This window comes from Papaver somniferum, chromosome 2 (genome assembly GCF_003573695.1).
Source record: "Papaver somniferum cultivar HN1 chromosome 2, ASM357369v1, whole genome shotgun sequence".
NCBI classification, from domain to species: domain Eukaryota; kingdom Viridiplantae; phylum Streptophyta; class Magnoliopsida; order Ranunculales; family Papaveraceae; genus Papaver; species Papaver somniferum.
The window spans coordinates 164,284,043-164,300,327 of NC_039359.1; the positions used below are offsets into that span (position 1 = coordinate 164,284,043).

At 37.8% G+C, this 16,285-nt stretch overlaps 1 protein-coding gene across 2 annotated transcripts; it reads left to right on the plus strand.

The window, feature by feature from the left end:
• Nucleotides 1–3,859: 3,859 nt before the first annotated feature.
• Nucleotides 3,860–13,008, plus strand: LOC113349643. 2 transcript variants are annotated; one of them, XM_026593646.1, is made up of 14 exons: nt 3,860–4,423; nt 5,410–5,482; nt 5,582–5,712; nt 5,833–6,222; nt 6,335–7,686; nt 7,867–8,300; nt 8,393–9,873; nt 9,961–10,329; nt 10,433–10,593; nt 10,777–10,937; nt 11,168–11,325; nt 11,419–12,304; nt 12,413–12,582; nt 12,689–13,008. In XM_026593646.1, the coding sequence occupies exons 1-12, from the start codon at nt 4,235–4,237 to the stop codon at nt 11,611–11,613; spliced, it is 5,094 nt and encodes a 1,697-aa protein (XP_026449431.1). In that variant the 5' UTR covers nt 3,860–4,234; the 3' UTR covers nt 11,614–12,304; nt 12,413–12,582; nt 12,689–13,008. The 2 variants fall into 2 exon arrangements, with proteins under 2 accessions (XP_026449431.1, XP_026449430.1); XM_026593645.1 differs by having other exon boundaries at nt 8,393–10,329.
• Nucleotides 13,009–16,285: the final 3,277 nt, after the last annotated feature.

Consider the following 16,285-nt stretch of genomic DNA (forward strand, 5'->3'; position numbering starts at 1 on the left):
AGGATCAACCATGGAACTAAGTAACGAGATAAAATAGATTTTTTTCTAGGAATTCAGTTGATGAATGACAAGATAGAATTAATCTATTTGCAGAATCGAGATATGAGATAATTGAAGCATCATACTCGTTCTGAGCGGGTGTATAGTCAGGGAACAACGAGCAGCGTGACGTCCTGAACGTGTATATAATCATTTAGAGATTATATACATGGTCTCTTTACATAGTTAGGGAACAACGAGCAGCGTGGCGTCATGAAGGTGTTAAGCTCTCTAACAAACATTATGTCTAGGAGCCGCCTCATTTTCGTTCTATGTAGAGGTGATGATGAAATGTGTGAAACATCAAACGCTCAGCTGGGAGGCCTTTCGAGAAACATATTCATCATAGCTTTGAGAGGAATGTTCGCTCAGTCAGAGATCGTGAAACGGTTCACGGATAATAAAATATGAGTCGTGACATACATTCATGAAGCTGGGTCAGAAACATGCAGTATTATGATTTTACATTTTAGCCCTTACCGGAAATCCACCATCAACACCAAGAACAATTCTACAATCTCATCAACACTCTCTTGAATTCACCATATTATAAAGTTCTTGTGCAAATTACAGTTCAATTCTTTGAATATTGAAATCAGAAAAGAAAGGAGATGAAGAGCAGGTGAAGAAAAAGATAAGAAGAGAGTTGATTTTCTCTCAAATATATTTTGCTGCGGTACACGTACATGCAAATATGGACAGCCGAAGGAACATAAAAGGATAGTTAAGTAATTGCAGCGTGAAAAATTGACCAGGTCAGCCATAAATGACCAGTCATGTGGGTCTTAACGGAACTGGTGTCGGCAGTGACATTTTATAAATTCTGAAGAAAAAAAAACGGTGGCACTTTATTAAACCGGGAAACCAAAGTGTGCATTTTTTTAAAATTCATTTAAATCTTTACAAGTTGGATCTCTACCCAAACATTAAAGTATTTATAGGTTTTAAAGCTATTATGGGACTGGGTTAGTCATCAAAATAATTGAGACTATAAAATCAATATGAAATACTTTGGCAGTATCATAGTGATTAAACCACAAACCATGATCCATAACCCTATCAGGTCTAACTCTAATGTTTTTATCGTTGGATTATCTGTTAGACCATGTGTAACGTGTACTAGAGAAACCCAAATCATTTAAATTAGAGCCAGTTATTGATTCTTGAATAAATGAAAATTCAGAAGTAATAGAGAAACCCAAATCATTTAAATCAGAAATAGTTGTGACATTTAAAAGAACGTTATGCAAGAATTCACCGAGGAAAAAGTACGGCGTGTGAAAATTTGATAATTTAATTCAGTTGAGTCTTATTATATGGTTTTCAATAGGCATGTTGTTTAAGAATTTCTCGTTAACTAAGTTCCTTTTAATTCAAAGGATACCATCAAATTTTAATATTTAAACATTCGTTTGATTTTTTTAGATCTTGTTATATTTTTTTTTGATTTTTGTACTTTTTTTTCTCTCCGATATATAATATTTTTTTTATCAATAAAAAGAAACCCCTTCCTTAATAGGAATCTACCCCTCTCGCTTTCCTTCCATGCGAAAGGTGACAATATTAAACCGTGAAACTTCTTAAACCTTGGTCGTTGATTATTTCACTGGAAATTTTCCTTGCCTGTCGTCTAAAAGAGAAAATAGACATAATGATATCAATGGACCTTGATTTCCCAACACTGAAACGGAATGACCATTCGGTCCAGATCATGAGTTTTAAGATATAACTCTTCCACGCTTTCAATACTTAACGGGTGGACCAATTAAAAGCGAGTTAACTTTTTTTTCCGTTGCATTTTTAAATTTCATGTTTAATTGAATATATATAAAGGAATAATGGTAACTATATATGAAAAAGAAAATATATGAAAACAACTTATATTTAAACTAAAACGAGGAAAATAAATGATCTTTTTGTGAAGAGTTTCGCGTGTTTGTTGTGAATCTGACGGACACCCAAATTCGATCGAGTGTGTTTATTATTTTTTGAAGGTTTCGATTTCACTAGTTTACCAATCACACCTGAAACCATTAGAATCCGAAACAGATTCTTGTAACCATTTTTTGTTTTTGTTTAGATTCCAGTAGCACCGGGTGGAACCGAAATCATTGACACCCTTAAATTCAGATAGCCAAAAAAATAAACTAGTATGTATACTCAAAAATGTATGAATCAGCGAATTGATCCCATAAGCCAGTAGTATTTTGTTTCCTGATACAAAGGAGGCCAAATCAAGAATTAATACTGAGTCGAGAAGCAGGTCAGCTCTGATAAAAACTGAAAAACAAACTATTTGACATTTAACCCATGTCGAGTCAGAATCTTAGTCAACGAAAAAAAAAGAAAAAACAACAGCATGTTTATTCACATGCTAAGTACATGTTACCAGAGTAACAAATGAAAAGAATCTTAGTCGAAAACACTACTAATTAAGAGTATATCCACTAATTATCCCATTCTTGTACACAACATTGTTTCCATGATAGGGATAGGGATTTCCATTTCTAGCTTTATCTATTTATTGTCCTTTTTGAACCCTACCAAACTTTGTGCTTTTAGCAAAATAGAGTTCAGGGGGAAACCAAATCCTTTTTTTGCTCATGGAACTGCATCACTTTGGGGTAAGCAGTAAGCTCATGCACAAGCTTATAGCAAATTCCTCATGTTGCGTGGTCCAAGTAAGGATTGAATCATAAACATATGTCACGTTAAAAAAAAAAGAACAAAAACAACAGTAAAGCTCTATTGAAAGTAGTCCTTTACCTTAGACTAGAGAGACATGCTACAATACGAGCAGCATGCATAACGGTTCGAAACACAGTTTTGTTTTCCTGAACTAACTACGAGTCTTTTCGAAAATGTGTTTTTTTAGGGAGGAGAGGCATCCAAATTTCAATTTCATATGGAAAGCAAACAAAAACATGATTGATAACTTGAAAGTTATTGATTCTTTTAATTAAATCCCAAAGATATAATAAGCACACAATGCAACAAAAATCACATCTAAAACCGAAATTCATAATGTAAACAGTAGCTAGCTTAGCTATGATGATCTCAAATGGAAACACGAGCTAACAGCTCAAACAATAATTCTTCATGTGCCGTCCAAATAAACAAGGACAAAATCGTCCCCTCACAAATCCTTTTATATTAACCCCAACACCTGCAAACTCCCGTTCCATAGGGTCTACTCTTGTGTGAGGGAGTAGTTTTTGTCCTTGTTTATTTGGACGATACGTCTAGAACGACTGCAGCTCAAAATCGAAACTAACTAGGTTGGCTTGTTAGGTTTCCTATTCCGGAGCAACATTCTTGGAACCAGTGAAAAAACAAGAAGGACATTCATGTCATTTGACACTTGATCTGTGTGTGCGGTTGTTTTGTTACAGAAACAGTAGACTTTTCCAGAATTAAACTTACAAACTTTCGGAGGATAAATCCCAATTAGTAATAATAGTATTTATTTAACAACAAAATTAATATTGTAGTAGTTTTCTTAAACAGTAAGTAAGTAAATTTTATTTTTCTAGTGAGTCTACCCGCAACGAGAGGAGACAAATCAATTTCCAAACTTACCCTTTTGATGGATATGCAATAAATTAAATTCGCGGAATCAGAATATAATCGTAGATTCTATTTTGTTTCGCCAAAAATAAAAAAGTTTATCATTTGATAAAATCTATTTGATTTTGGCGGACTTTTAATGCATTTTACCAAAACAGTAAAAGTAAATAAAATAAAAAATAAAAGGGTAAAATAGTCCATAAAAGATGGAGAAAAGAAAAGAAAACACAGCTTCTTCTTTTGTCTTCTCTTCTAACATCAAAAACCAGACTTTGTTTTTCTTTTCTCTCTCTATGCAAAAATCGAATCGAGCTCGAAAGAGAGCAATCGAGACGATCTATATTCAAAATTTTAAATTAAGGTTTTGATTAATTCATTGTGGGGTTTGTTTAGATTTTGCTTAGAGAGAGAGGGAGAAGTTCTGATTTTTTTTTTTGATTTTTGATTTTGGGGTGAGGGTTTGGTGAAAAGTTTGAGATTGAATCCGATCATGATAGTATTTAATAAATTTTATTAGTGATTATATACGGGTTTTTGATTTAATTAAGTGGGGTATTTGGAATTTTGATTAATCGATGTTGGATTGTAGAGAAGTTTTGATTGGGGAGAAATCAAGGGTTAATTATTGATGATTTCAGTTGGAAGAAGAGGAGATGATAGGGAGGTATTAGGGTTATGGTTTGGTGGTGGTAGTAGAAACGAAATGATGGAAGAGGAGAATGAACTTGAAGAAGGCGAAGCTTGTTTTTGTCACCAGGAAGATGGTGGTAATGATAATGGTGATAATTTTGACCCAGATGTTGCTCTTTCATACCTAGTAAGACTTCAAATCTCTGAAATTTTGGATTTCTAATATAATTTGTTTAATTTTTAATGTTTTATAATTTCTTGCGTTTGTTTGTTTAAATTGCATGTGATGTCTTCATTTGAAGTAGTTAGATTCGTTTGATCAGTTAGTTTTGAACAGTAGCTGACAGTGTAGATGGTGAATTTTGGTTAATCAAATCGAGAATTGAAGAATTTAATGGGAACTGAGAGTTTGTTTCCTTGACTTTTTATAACTCTGGATCAAATTCTTGTTTAGAATTCATAAGAGTTTAAATTGATCGTTGATAACAAAATAGCAAATTTGGTTCTACTTGCTGGATTTTGAATTGGTTTGTTCATGATAACTTGCTTTGTTCATTAGTATTTTAAGTTTGAGTTCTAGAACCATTGAGTTTTTCTGTGACATTACCTATTTTGATGTATGCAAGTAAGCCTGTGAACCTCCTAGCACCGCTGTTTCCTTTATTGAAGGTGCACGTCTTTGTGTTTCAACTTAAGTATCTGAGATCACAGGGGAATTCACTTAAAATCTTGTATCACTGTATCTTATCCAAATTCAAGCATTTACAAAATTCGAGTCTAGTTTCTGCCTTTTCTAGTTAGAGTTCTCTTGCTAGTTTATATATGATAGTAGTGTGTGTACCGTGTTTGTTGGCAAACTTTTAATAGTTTTAAGTTGTGTACACCTGTTAGTATCACTGGGCTTTTCTTAGTATCGGGGACCTTAGGTCGCCCACATATGGATCTCAAGCCTTTATACTTAGCTGTAAGTATTCAATATAGGTTATGCTCACAGCTTAGTCAATCATATGGCTCTGTTAGGAAGGGAGATTATACTTTAATCTAGAATATGCAATAGGACTAACACCAATTAGGTTAATTGTTTAGGCAACTTATTTTCCTAACTTTTCTTGTACAATTGTTAATACTATCTACAATTAAATATTACTAAAAGCTTGATTCTTTTTCACTTAGGATGACAAAGTTCGAGATGTCTTGGGGCATTTTCAAAAGGATTTTGAAGGTGGCGTTTCTGCGGAGAATTTGGGTAAGTAGCACATGCCAAACTTGTAATCAAGTATATTATGATGACGTATTACTATACTCCGAGTATGATGGTCCGGAAAAAACACAATTATTTTGGCAGGGGCAAAATTTGGTGGTTATGGTTCATTTTTGCCCACTCATCAGCGCTCTCCTTCCATCTGGACTCATCCAACTCCACAGAAAGTTCAGAACAATGGCACACCACCATCTCCAAACAATTTGCCCTTGGAGGTAATATCAGTGAATTTAGGACTTTTTGTATTGGATCTGGAGACTGAATTTCACTGAAACCTGTTCCGCCACAATACAAATTCTACTCACTGAAGTAGTGTGAGTTCTTTAACTGTACAGGGTACTCATCAGAACTCCACAGTCCCATCAAGTGCGACTCTACCTGTGAAGCTAGGACAAGCCTCTACAAATGTTCTACCACCACTTATCTCAAGAGCCCCATCTGGCGAAAACTCATCCAAGAGAGATGCTCGCATATGTTCCATGGGCTCTGGGGAATTCACTTCCAAACAAGAAGCTGGCAACAGACTGAGCAATCCAACAGATCAGAAAACACTGAAAGTTCGGCTTAAAGTGGGTCCTCGCGATAGTATGACACAAACGATTTACAGTGACTTCGGCCTTGACATCTCTCCATCCTCTTCGCTCGAGGACAGTCCGGTTGAAAGTGGAGGGTTTTCTCCTGAATCTCAAAGCACACCTGAGAAATCACCCACAAGTATACTTCAGGTTAATATTAGACTAAACCACACAGCTTCTCGTCACATCTTTTATATTTGTCTGTTCTAGGGTTTTGATTTACCTTGTAATTATAACGGTCTATTAAAATTTGATGGACCAGCTGATGACGTCTTTCCCAGTTGCGGGTGGCTCTTTATTGTCTCCACTTTCTGATAGTCTTATGAACTTGATGGAAAGGGGTAATCTTCGGAAATACAGTAGGCCTGGCATTGCATGGAAAGTTAAAGAAGAGGGATCTAGCTTGCTTGAAGATGAGCCTCATTTTACGAGAGGGGAGGAGAAAGTATCTGGAGAAAAGAATATGAAATCGCTTGAGAAAAGTGGTAGGCTCATGGGACTGAAGAACGGGAATAGTAAGGATGCAGGAAATGATATTAGTGCACTTTTAAAAAAAGAAATAGACATAGAGACCCCAGCAGGCAAGGAACTTGTGTCTAACGCATTGAAGCTTCCCATTCTTTCCAGTTCACAATCTGCTACTGACTCAGGAAACGGCACTTCTAGGACATATGATATGGCAAGGGAGGTGCATAAGTATACTTTGAAGGAAAAACCTTTTTCCTCTGATCATCCAAAGGATGAAGTGCGAGATTCATTGGGCAGGCAGGATGTGAACGGGGTTGGAAAGCGTAATGCAAATAGCTCGTTTGACAAAGTTTCCGAAGATAAAAAATTAAGATCTAGTAATGATGTCCCGGATCTCTTAAGGAAAGATCGTAAGAAGAAATCCGACGAAAGTGATAACTCTGTGCCATGTGATGGTTTAAAGGGAAGGAAGGATGTTAGCGGTGAACCCACCGATCGAGCAAAGGAAGAGGTTAGCAGGAAAGCTACATCATTGGATCGTAATGCAACTAAAATGGCTCATGGGAAGGATCAGTTGTCATCTAAGGGAAGAAAGAAATCAAAGGGAAGTGAAAAGAACGGAAACCTGTCTAGGGACTTCCGTAAAGAATGTTTAAAGGTTGTTTCTTCGGCTACATTGAAAGATAATCAGAAGATTGATGGTGATATTCAAACTGAAGCTACGCTAGAGGGTAATACAGCACACAAGGATTTAGGTCAGAGCAGAGAAAGCCATAGAGATTACGCTGCGGATGTTAAAAAGGAACCTGCAGAGGATTTGCTGGAAACACCTTTTAGAGATAGACCTAAAGAAATTAAGTCCGAGGTCGGTGAGAAAGAAACCCACTCTTATGCTGGAAAATCAAAAGAGAGACCAAGTGGTAAGAAGGTTGATGTCTTGGAGGCCAGTCCTAAGGGGGCTCCATCCGTTGCTTACTGTTCAACACTAAACGTTCCTGGTAGTGATCCAGTTCCTCCTGTGGTGCCTCCGCTAGTTATAGAAGAATGGGTTTGCTGTGACAAGTGTGAGAAGTGGCGTCTACTACCATTTGGTATGAACCCGAGCCAGCTACCCAAAAAGTGGTTGTGTACTATGCTCACGTGGCTGTAAGTTCTTTTTGCTCTTGTTTTTGAATAATTTTTAAGCTTACCTGGTTAGACATGTTTGAGTTCAAGAACACTAATTCCGCATGAACTCTTAAGAGCATATCTTTGTTCTGAATGGCTATGTTTTTTTTTTCTTTTAGGATCCTAATTGGTTAATTTTCTGTTGAAATTGGTCTGCAGGCCTGGAATGAACAAATGTACTTTCACTGAAGACGAAACAACCAGTGCACTGTATGCCACTGTACTTAATTCTCAGCATAATCCTCTCACTCGGCCGTCTATAGTTGCTTCAGGAGTGGCATTGTCTGAAGCGCAGAATCCTGACCTTATCCGCCAAGAGAACAGTGTCCATTCGATGTCTACTGTTGGAAATAAAAAACCAAAAGATAGATCCAATGCAGCAGGTAGTTATACGGGTCTGCTACCTCCGTCAGATCTTACTAGAAAGGACCAACAGGCATCTAATAGAGGCAGGAGCTTAAATGAGGCAAACCTCATCTCCTTGGAGTCCAATCAGGGAAACAAAGGTGGGTTTCAGCAAGTAAGTAAATCAAGCGACTCAGGGGGTGAAAAACAAACACAGAGATCAAAGGAGAAGCGCAAACTGGATAGAGGTATTATTTATTTTGAGGGTATCTTTCCTTTGGATCTCGTTCTCCTTTATTTGGATAAGTGTTCATATTTCTTTGGAAAAAATGTCTTGCAGGTGATTCTTTCAAGCATTTAAAAGTAAAAAGCAAACGGGAAACTGACAATGATGGATATAAAGCTGTTAAGAAACTAAAAGCTGAAGGCTTATCTAGTACTTGCGAGGATTGGGATTTGGATAATGGTGGTACTGGGAAGATGAATCCAAACTCGAACAATGGGTTACCAGAGAGGCTGAGCGAAAAGAATGTGGAGATACACGACGAATATCCAAAGGAGAAGCATATGCAGGTCTCTTTGGATGGTGTCATCCTGGATATGGGAAAATCTGGTACAAAGGATGTTGTTGGTAAGAAAAGAAAAGCTACAGATTGGCAGGAGAGTCAGTCCTATCCGCCGGAAACGATTCCACACCATACAAATCACCATGTCCAGGATAATAAAGCATCTGCAGTTAAAGAGATGACTAGTGAGAGTGAACGCAGGAAGGAAAAGAAGGCTAAAGTGCACAAGTCTGACAGAAAGGAGTCCAGGACTAGCAAAGGTGGTGATAGAACAGATAAAAAGGGGAAAACTTCCCGAATCGTCGTGTCAGGTGGTAGAGATCTAGTAGGGAATGCAAGAGAAGAGGAGAGTCGAGGGCCCATCAAGGACCAACAACTCGGATATGAAGGAGAGAAAACAATCTCTCACCGAACCCAGGATGGTATAGATTCATTGAAAAGAGATATTGGATACGGACAATCATCTGCTGCTGCTACTTCAAGCTCTTCTAAGGTTTCAGGCTCCCAGAAAAGTAAAGCCAACTTCCCGGAGGTCAAGGGATCCCCTGTAGAGTCAGTTTCTTCTTCTCCTTTGAGAATTTCTAACCCTGATAAGAGAAGGAAAGATGATGCAAGAAATAATTGTAGCCCTAAGAGATGCTCAGATGGCATAGGGGATGATGATAGCAATAGGTCAGGGACAGTAAGAAAGGATAAAGCTTCATCTGTTGTGCATCGTGAATCGGTGGAGTCATCTGTTCTTGGTTATCAGGGAAGGGATGCCAACCACGTGTCTGTCGGCAATGCAAGTCCTTATAAACGTGACCATCGTCTGGGTGTTGGTGGTGTTGATTCCTTAGACCAACATAACCAGTATTCAGGTGAACCGACTGGTAAGGAGCACCGGTATGATGAGGAGAGAGTGAACAGCAATCACCGCTATGCTAATGGGTCTCTTCCAAAGAAGTCTGCAAAAACTTCCTCTTCGAGGTCTGAAGACCAGACAAAAGTTTCGAAATTTGATTTGGGTAAAGGTAAAAACAAAGTCCCCAATTTATTCAATGAGCAAGAGGAGTTGCATTCGTCAAACCACTCAAGGTATGTGGATATGGAAGTGAACAACCGCACACCTCATCAGGGGGAACCAAGAGACATAAATAGTAACCTCCAACACAAAACCGGTGTTCAGCCTTCGAAGGATGAGCTTAATCTATCGGACAAAAAATCTGCAGGAAAGTGGTCAAGTGAAGTTAGAAGAGAGAAATTGTCTAAAGTGGTAAATCATGATGGAGATCTAAAATCCGATGTTGCATCCCTCAAGTTTGGCAGGTCTAATCCTAACCGACTGCAAAATCTGATGCAGGACCATGAAACTGAAAAAGTCACTAATCAGATTTATCCAGAAAGAGCTGAGCAAATAGACATAGTTTCTGGGAAAGGTAAGTCTCAACTGTTACCACATTCTGGAGATAAACAGGAAACACTTTCACGGTGTCCCAGACCGGTAGCTGGACCTTCAGGTGGAGGTGATGCATCTAAAGTGCCAAAACAACTGAGAAGGCCTGATAACCAAAATGGTACCCATCACAGTAGTTTGAAAAATTGCACTATTAATGGCGCTGTGAATGATCGTAATGCCCCTAGTCCAGCTCGAAAGGACCCCACAACTCAGGCTGCTTCAAATGCCTTGAGAGAAGCCAAGGACCTCAAGCACTCAGCTGATCGTGTTAAGGTGGTTATATTTATTTTGTTGTATTGATTGTTTTCGTTGCAGAACTTACAATAAGTTTTATGCCTGTTCTTTCTTCTGATGCTATGCTGGATTCTCTTTGTAGAACTTCGGGTCCATTCTTGAAACTACCGGGCTATACTTCCAGGCTGCGTTGAAGTTTCTTCATGGGGCCTCGCTTTATGAAGCTGCCAGCAACGACGGTGCTAAACATGCGGAGATGGCTCAGTCACTGGAGGTGTATAGCAGCACTGCTAAACTCTGCGCGTAAGTTACTGAAGCCTGGATTGTCATTATGATGCAGTTGGCTTACAATTTCTTGTTTAGTTCACTTCTCTGGTATAAGTGATAAGAATATAGTGAAGTTGAATAGTAATTCTTAAGCCTCTTGTTCTGGATATATATTAATTCTACCTTCCTGACTTTGGGATTCTCTTAAATCCTCCACAGGTTTGTCGCTTACGAGTATGAAAGATGCAAGGAAATGGCTGCTGCTGCTCTAGCTTACAAGTGCATGGAGTTGGCGCACATGAGGGTTATTTATTTCAAACATTCGGGTGCAAACAAAGATCGAAATGAGTTGCTAACGGCTCTACAAATGGCTCCTCCAGGTAATTAGAAAGTGAATGTCAACCAATTACTATACCCTGGGAAGAGCTCAATCTAGCTTATGCTTGTTTTATGTGTTTTATTCTTATGGCAAGCAGTTTTATTTATGTTATGTTTTCTTATCAGCTTTTGTAAGAGTGAAGTGAGTCAATTTTCTGATACAATAATTGGAAGGCATTAGTTCTGAGTATACTTGTAGTGGATGTGACCTAATCAGTTTAGTTGGCTTTAGGTGAATCTCCATCATCATCTGCGTCGGATGTTGATAACTTAAACCAGGGAGCGCTGGACAAGCTTGCTTCAGGCAAGGGTGTGAACTCTCCCCATGTTGCTGGAAATCATGTCATCGTAGCTAAAAACCGCGCCAACTTTTTGCGATTGCTTAGTTTTGTAAGTCTACTGAAGTTCGTGTAGTTTAAGTTGGTGCACATTACATATGTGGTATATGTAAAACAGAGTGTAATGACAGTGTTCTTAATGCAGGCGGAGGATGTAAACCTTGCAATGGAGGCCTCGAGAAAGTCACAGAGTGCTTTTGCAGCTGCGAAAGTTAGCATGGTAGAGGCAAAACATGAGGATGGTATCTCTTCCATAAAAAGGGTCCTCAATTTCAACTTCCATGATGTACAGGGGTTACTACGTCTTGTACGACTAGCTATGGAAGCCATTAGCCATTGAAGGTTTTCCCATGGGTTCTAGAAATTATCAGAATCTTATCTGCTTTGATGCGTGAGCATATCTGAAGGGGGCAAAAAAGGAATGTCAAGCTCAGATCTCTCCCTACAGTACAATACTTCTGAAAGAGGACGTTTATCCTGAGCACGGTTCCTACCTGTACATTTGCACAAATATGATTTCCTTGCAATTTTTTAGTAGGATTCTTTGTGAGCCTTTGGCTGGTTTTTGACATTGATAAAAGGGGGAGCATGTTGACCTGCAAGTTTCAAAGAATGGAAGAAGTGAAGTGTTGGGTTTCTTATGGGTTAGGGCTAATACCACAAGTCTGAAAAGATGCAGAAACTGCAGTGTTTATTACTCCGCTGGTGTTGAAGCTGAAGAAATCAAGAGATTAATAACATCTGTAAATGGGTTGAAAAGGTTAAATACCCAATATAGTTAGTTATAGTTGGTGCCATTGTTTTGGCCTTTCTAGGAAGGACATAAGAAAGGAAATTTTGTTCTCTTTTTGTATTTTTTGATTATGGGGGAGAGGAATAGGGGAACCTGAGGAAGAACAAACAATACTGGAAGAGGTTGTTACAAGTTCATCGAATAAATTTTGCTGTCCTGTTAAATTTATGCCGGTGCGTGTGAAATATTGGCTTCCCAATCAGATTGTTACAGATCCAGGAGGAAATGGCAGCATCAGGTATGTCTTTTTGTCCCTCTTATCTCATTATCACGTGCCTTCTATTAAGAATTTCTAGTCGTTATATTTTTTCACCTGTTCAACCCGGACTTTGTTTTTCATTTGCAGGTAGGTTGTATCATACGCTGTCATCAAATTGTAACATTAAGTCTATTGTTGTTGATAACTGGGAGAGGTTAGTTGAGATATACACATACCAAACAAACATTACATGGAGGTTGCTTCATGGAAGAGTATCTTTACCTAGGAGGACTGCAGTTACTCCTTTACAAATAAAGGTACTTAAAACTCTTAGCACATGTTGATGATGTTTTCTTTTTGTTATCAACTCAAATTTTTGGTAGTTGGCTAATGACTTCTTGTCTCTTGGTGCAACTGTTTCAGGGACTGCATAATTTCCTTATAACTCTTTACCACCAGCTTTGCTAAAAGTAGCGGGCCTTTGGCGGGCATAAGCATTCCAGAGTTGTCATGGGGTTCCAAATATTTGGTGGCCCCATTTTCTTCTTCTTCTTCTTCTTCTTCTTCTTCTTCTTCTTCTTCTTCTTCTTCTTCTTCTTATGTATACTTCTACATGTAAATGTAGATAAACTTATAGGAAACCGCAGTTGTTGATGCATCTTTTGACATTTTATAAGGAAAGGTGATTAACAAGTTTAAGTCATTGAATTTGAAGGTTTCCAGTGACATTTTCTTTTCTTGAAGCTGATCTTCATGATCTTTTCTTAATAAGACTTGTCTAAGACGTCCCATTGATTGAGAAGGTTTTTCTCGACCTATCACACTGATCAAACTTCTTGGAGTTTCAGAGAGTTTTTGAAATTTAACTTTTTTCTCTGTGGAGGAATAAGTTTAACAAAGAAAAAGGGTATTCTAGTCTGAAAACTTAGTGTGTCTTGGTGAATCCCGACTGAGTTGTCAGGTTTGATCAGTTCCTTGCTGAATACAGCAAAGACAACTTGGCTTGCTTCTTATCAAGGTTTGAAAAACGGGTCATGGCTCAGTTCACGGTGTCATGTGGTTGCACTTATATCTGTTGGGTGTAATTAGTTAAATTTTGGATGCCTTTATAATTTTCTGTTTTCCTTTTTTATTTAGACCGCTAGGATATGGACACGTTTCAACCTATTTTGAGTTAGGGTTTACTATCTTAGATAAGTATATTTAAGGAATGCGGACATGTGTCAACCTATTTTGAGTTAGGGTTTGCTATCTTAAATATGTAAGAAATGCCGTTGAAAACAATTATCATTTATTGTTCAATTTAATAGAACTCCGCTCTTAAGATGATTTCCAAATTAGAGGTTACTTCCGGCTAAATTTGTGTTTCAAGAATAATTGGTGTCAGAGCCGTTCCTTCCTGGCACCATGGGAGGACAAGGAGTTCAAGCTACAAAGGACTAACAAGACACACAAAAGAAACAACAAGTTTCAGCTGGAAAAGGTGAACCAAGATGTCTCTAAAACGAAGGAACAACTTAATCGTATAGTTCTTCAACTAAAAAGCTTGAATAACATAGATAGTGGTCGGGGTGAATCAGGTGCAATTACAGGATCTGTATCTCAGACAGCAGAAGGAAGTAATAGTGCAGTTTTTAATCACCACACTAAGAATCAGGGTTTCAACATCTATAATTGGTTTTCTAAGCCGGATTTTCCGAGATTCGATGGGAGCAATCCAAAGGGATGGATACAAAAGTGTGACAGATTTTTTCTCCTACATATATCAAAGATGAGACTCAAACTGCAGATGGTAGCAATGCATATAGATGGTAAAGCTGAGAGGTGGTTTCCTAACTTACAAAATTATGGATCTATCTTATCCTGGTTTGAATTAGTCGAACAAGCTTGCTTTCGTTTTGATAACCCAACTAATGATAATATTGTGGGTATGTTTAATAAGTTATCTCACACCACCACATTGGATGATTTTTTTGACGAGTTTGAGGTTGCTAAATCTTTAATGATGAGTATTCACCCAGAATTTCTTGAGTATACACCCAGAATTTCCTGAAAGCTACTATGTGATGAGTTTCCTTGAAGCTCTTAAAGAGGAGATCAAACATTATGTCCTCATGTTTCACCCCACCACCTTAATGCATGCTTTTTCTGGCAGGTATGTAAGAACAATCTTTACTTAACCAACGAATAATTATAAAGCCCATTACAAAAACCTTCTCAAATACTTTTTCCATGGGAAAACCAGCTTACCAGTCACTTTTTCATCCAAAGCCAATACCATCCCACCAACAACTAAAAAACCACCACGAATCACTCCTCCTAAGACCATCCCAACTCACCCTCCCATTAAGAAACTCACTCCTAAACAACTGAAGGTGAGAAAAGAAAAATGCATTTGTTATAATTGTGATGATGTCTATAGATCAGGACATATCTGTAAAAAGCAGCAATTATTCTGGATAGTAGCGGGGGAAGGTGCTGAGGAGACCACAACAGAAGAAGTTGTTTTTTTCCAGTTGAAGAAGTTGATTCTCCATTAAACAATGACATGGAAATATTTCTTCATGTACTTACGGGTAATGTTAGTGGAGATACTATTAGAATCCCTGGTTTTCTAAAGATGCAACCTATTTCCATACTAATTGACACTGATAGTACTCACAGTTTTTTGGATTGCTCATTAGCTAAGATCTTAAACTGTAATATCCATTCTACTGCTCAATTATTGTTCATTGTGGCTAATGGTGAAAATATAGTCATTTATGGTATTTGAAAATCCATACAATGGACAGTGCAAGGTCATGACTTCTCTGGAGTTCTCAGGTTACTTCCTTTAGGTGGCTGTGATATGGTGTTAGGGGCTGACTGGCTCAGACAACTGGGACATGTGCGCTTCAACCTATCTAAATTTTGTATTTCCTTCAACCACAAAAGTAACACAATTACTCTCAATGGTATCTCTAAGACTCCTACGTGTACACAGATCAGTCGCAAGGGGGTTCAAAAGTTTTTCCTGAAAAATCCTCATGGAATTTGTGCTCAACTATTATCTATTTCTCACATGCCACCACCCATGCCCATTCCACCTGAAATTACCTCATTACTCCAAGATTTTCAGGATATTTTTTTTGAGCCAACACAATTGCCCCCTCATACAAGTCTTTATCATACTATCTCCCTCAAACCCAACTTCGCACCGGTTAATCAAAGACATTACAAGTGTCTTATGTTCAAAAGAATGTTATTGAACAGTTGGTTCAGGAAATGCTTCACAATCCCTTTTCCTCTACAATTTTACTTGTGAAGAAGAACAACAATAGCCGGAGATTCTGTATTGACTACAGAAAATTGAATGATATCACCATTAAAGATAAATTCCCAATCCCTATCATTGATGAACATTTCGATGAACTACATGGTTATGCAGTTTTCACAAAAATTTATCTCAGATCAGGGTACCATCAAATTAGAGTTTATTTATCTGACATACACAAAACTGCGTTTAGAACTCATCAGGGTCACTATGAGTTCACTATCATGCCATTTGTCCTCACAAATGCTCTTGCTACATTTCAAGCAATACTGAATGATATTTTTAAACTTTTCTTGAGGAAATTTGTTCCAGTCTTCTTTGATGATATTTTGATTTATAGCCCAAACATGGAGTCTACAACATTTACAACTAGTTCTCTCTGTTTTGAGACAATATCAGTTGCATGCCAAAATTTCCAAGTGTTGTTTTGCTCAATCATAATTAGAATGTCTTGGTCATATTATTACAGCACAAGGTGTGATAGCTGATCATGCTAAAATAAGTTATATAACTTCTTGGTAAACCCCAATATCCATCAAGGAACACAGAGGCTTCCTAAGTCTTACTGGCTATTACGAAAAGTTTTTCAAGGGATATGACTATTAGCAAGCCATTAGATAAACTTTTGGAGAAGAATGCTTTCTCTTGGTTTGAAGCTGCAACTGAAGCTTTCAATAAGCTCAATTTAGAAATGACTACTACTCCAG